Consider the following 3876-nt stretch of genomic DNA (forward strand, 5'->3'; position numbering starts at 1 on the left):
GCAGTGACTCGTGGACGAGTTTACGCCACTGCCAAATTTCACATTTAATTAGAATTCACCCCCCCCCCAAAAAAAAAAAAATATATATATATATACATATATACAATGCACATGAAAAATTATCTCTTACCTCTGACAGCAAACGCCATGGCACGTTTCATTGCGCTTTTTGACATCTCATTCAGACAATTATTTCACAATGGTAATCATCTATGGTCCAAAAGTATCCCCCTCCCATGATACCATTACCCGGAGGGGGGTTGGGGGGTTGGAATGGAAGTCACTCGTTCATTAACTACGATCCCACCGCTGACATCTAATGATCCATGTAAATTTTTGAATTCTACTTCTGATTGAGTCTACAAATTAAATAACCTGGAACAGGTCGAATAAAATGATCATAATTATCACTATTTTTTTTAAAAATTGTTTTATACCTCCATGTCGAAACTGGTGGAGGCATTACTAATGTGGTAGTCTTCTCTTCCAGCAGTGACTGCGCAGATACTTAAAATATTCGTAACTTTTGAGCGGATTGTCCAATTTTCCTGAAACTTTCACCGATGTGTTCTACTAATATTGCTGCATTCTCTCAATCCTTATGTATATGAAGGTGGACTTGTTCTTTAAATGTTACAGGTCAAAATGTTTAGTGATTAATCAGTTTGATTTGACAGGTGGAAATGAATAAGCAGTTATTTCGCTCATTATGATTGCAGTGAGTACGCAGGGTTAAGGTCAAGCTCAAAAGTCAATGAAATTTAACTAAAGTGGGGCATCCATTGTGAATTTTCCTATGACGTGTCAATCCAATGATAACACAAATTTATTATTAATAACATTTCATCGTATTGACATTAAATAATTCTGAATGTTTGATGTGAGGAGCTATTTACATTAGCAGAAATCGTGGGATATGGGGTCTCATAATATTTTTACCACTATCTACTTCTTTAGATGGAAACGAAGAAATGGAGATATATCCGGGAGATACTTTGAAGTACTAAAAGTTCTTATCCGCTTCCTTTCATGGTCACACGTTGTCTGATAGACAATCTGTTTTGAAATGAACCATCCGTTCACAAAAATCCGGTGTACTCCGTCACTTGTCTTTCAGGACCTTTTCACGCCGAGGGCAGACAGCATGGCTTCTAAAGCATATTTAGCTTACGGCGTCATCATCGGACTGGTGGTCATCATCCTCCTCGGATTCGTCGTCGACATCAGGAACGACTCCGAGAATGGAATCCTATCACCGATTATTGGCGGCGGATCGAGGTAACTTCTCAATGTGGGTCAATTACTTGTAGATTGACCGTCATTTTAGTTCATGTTTGTATGAATCATGATTTTTATTTTCAATTATTTCGTTGCAATTATTGTTACCATCATTCTTGATCATTGTCATCAGTAGAAGTGAGTCCATTTAGGGGCAAAGTGGTAGTGATGATTGTTGTTATGGCAGGAAGAAACTGTTGCGATGTGATTGATTATTTACATGTGTCTTATAGTCGCAAACATTCTTTTGACTGTCCAATTTTCCTCAAACTTTCACTGATGTGTTCTACTTTTATTGCTGCATTCACCCAATCTACATATATAATGCTATTTGAGTGAACTTGTCATTTAAGGCTTGAAAGACTTTACGAAAATGGTTGCGACTCAAAGTTGACTCGTATCACTTTATTATGGAGGGAATACGCAAATCTTGTTCATGTTTTTGTTTTGTCTACACACAAACACACACACGTTTGCCGTACTAAATTATTCCATACCAAAGATAATATCTACATCATCGACTTGTTCCATTTGCATTATACATACATTTTATGGTTTTCCTATATGATTTTATAACGGTGATGAGTTCTTTTTTTTGTGTGGAATGGGGATGGATGGGAGACGTTCAGAATTACAGAATGAAATGATAATCGTTCATATTTTTTTTTTTTTTTCGTGCGCAACTAATTAAAGGGTGTAGATTCATGACACCGTTACCTCTACTAATTTAACCAATGGTATCACCCAGCTGTGAGAACAATACCTGAAAAATCCCATGGCTTATATCCAAGATTGATCTTTTTCACCCTCTTTAAAAAAAATGACTGAATTTGGTATGGAGTTGCACGTTGATATAATTAAGTTTAATTAAATTGATAATCATTTTTTTTTGTTTCCTACATTGCGCTAGATTACTCACAAATGGAGACTCTTTAAAATTCGTCCCGCCAAAGGCTACAGCGTGCAAGCCACAGCAGAACATCGTTTTCATCAAGACCCACAAGACGGCCAGCACCACCGCAGCCAGCATCTTCGACAATTTTGCGGTACGGAACAACCTCTCCGTTGCCATTCCGCAGGACCGCCAGCCCTACATGCACCGCACCAAGCTCTTCCACCGAGACATGATGGCCAACGCGCCTCAGTCGGTCGGCGATGGGGAGGAGGGGAGGGTGAGCGTGAACATCTTCTCCAGCCACGCGCGGTACAACCGCCCGGAAATGGACGCGGTGGTTCCCGATGCCAAGTACGTGACCGTCCTCCGTGACCCGGCCTCGCAGTTTGTCTCTGCCTTTGTCTTCTTCCATTTCGACGAAAGGCTCCGTCGCAAATTCGACAGAGATGGTCGGAGGTACAAGAACGTCCTGGAGGAGTTCCTCGATGATCCGGAGAAAAATTTCAAGCTTCTCAAGGACCATCCTCTGCGTCACGTCATCCACAATCAACAGTTCTTCGACCTCGGCCTGAACACGGATTTTTCCGACGATTCGGACGCGGTCGACGCCGCCATCGCACGCCTCGACGAGGAGATGGACCTCGTGCTGATCACCGAGCATTTCGACGAGTCGCTCATTCTCATGCGGAAGGTCCTCTGCTGGGACACCGCGGACATTTTCTACGTCCGCAAGATGGTGCACAATACCACACAGGCGTTTACGGCGACCAGGGCGATGCGACGGAAGATCCGCCGCTGGAACGCCGCGGACGTGCAGTTGTATGATCACTTCAATAGGACGTTGTGGCGGCGCATCACAGAGTACGGGCCGACATTCGAGGACGAGCTGAGCGAGTTCAGAAAACGTTTGAAGGGTGTGACCAACGAACAAGTGAAAAGTCATAGACATGTTGTTCTTGCCATGGCTGACAAGATGAACATTCCTCCCAAACGGAAATGATATGTACTCCCTTTTCCAGGGGCTATCTATGACATTTCGCCTTTTAAACAGTAACTAATATTCCCTACCACTAAAAACAGTCTCTACATGGCTGAGCCAATATCCATGACAATCTCACACATGGCACCCGCTAGGTTCTATCCCTCCAGTACTTTTTGCAGCGTAATTTCACGAGCTATCATTGAAGTTACATTTGTGACCATGCATAGCCCACTTCATGTTTTTTTTTCTTCTTTCATGCTTTGTTTTTCTACTGCTTTTGGAAAATACCTCAATATGTTCGTTTGTGTATTTGTTCCATTCTTTCTTCTTTATTTTTCCAGGAAACCTCACTGAATGCAGGTGACTAGTAGAATTTTGTCATTCAGATAATCCGGTCAATTCCCAGTGTGTGTACTTAAACTATGTCGCCTGGCGTGAATTATCATGTATTGGCCAGATACATGACACGATATCTTTTGGACGATATTCATTCTGATCATGCTGCAGGCGTTAAAGATTAATCTTATTCAAATCGTTTATTCATATGTTCCACCGTCAATTTATCTATTACTTTATTCTCCCTCGTTCAATTCATTTGTTACTGTTAATGCATGTCGATAATTAGCTATCGATACAAGGTACTTGCGGTGCCCTTCAGCCCGTCAGTCCTTATGTCCCACATTACATTTTTTGCAATTGAAGAAAACCACCTAATGAACAT

At 41.5% G+C, this 3876-nt stretch overlaps 1 protein-coding gene across 1 annotated transcript; it reads left to right on the forward strand.

The window, feature by feature from the left end:
- The first annotated feature begins 536 nt into the window (after nt 1-536).
- Nucleotides 537-3173, forward strand: LOC139740265 (galactosylceramide sulfotransferase-like). The gene is made up of 2 exons (XM_071650848.1): nt 537-1278; nt 2189-3173. Exons 1-2 carry the CDS (start codon nt 1067-1069, stop codon nt 3171-3173), a joined length of 1197 nt encoding a protein of 398 aa, XP_071506949.1. The 5' UTR covers nt 537-1066.
- Nucleotides 3174-3876: the final 703 nt, after the last annotated feature.

The sequence above is a fragment of the Diadema antillarum genome, unplaced genomic scaffold (assembly GCF_040938485.1).
Source record: "Diadema antillarum isolate AM-2024a unplaced genomic scaffold, OU_Dant_1.0 seq00000846_RagTag, whole genome shotgun sequence".
In the NCBI taxonomy this organism is placed as follows: Eukaryota; Metazoa; Echinodermata; class Echinoidea; order Diadematoida; family Diadematidae; genus Diadema; species Diadema antillarum.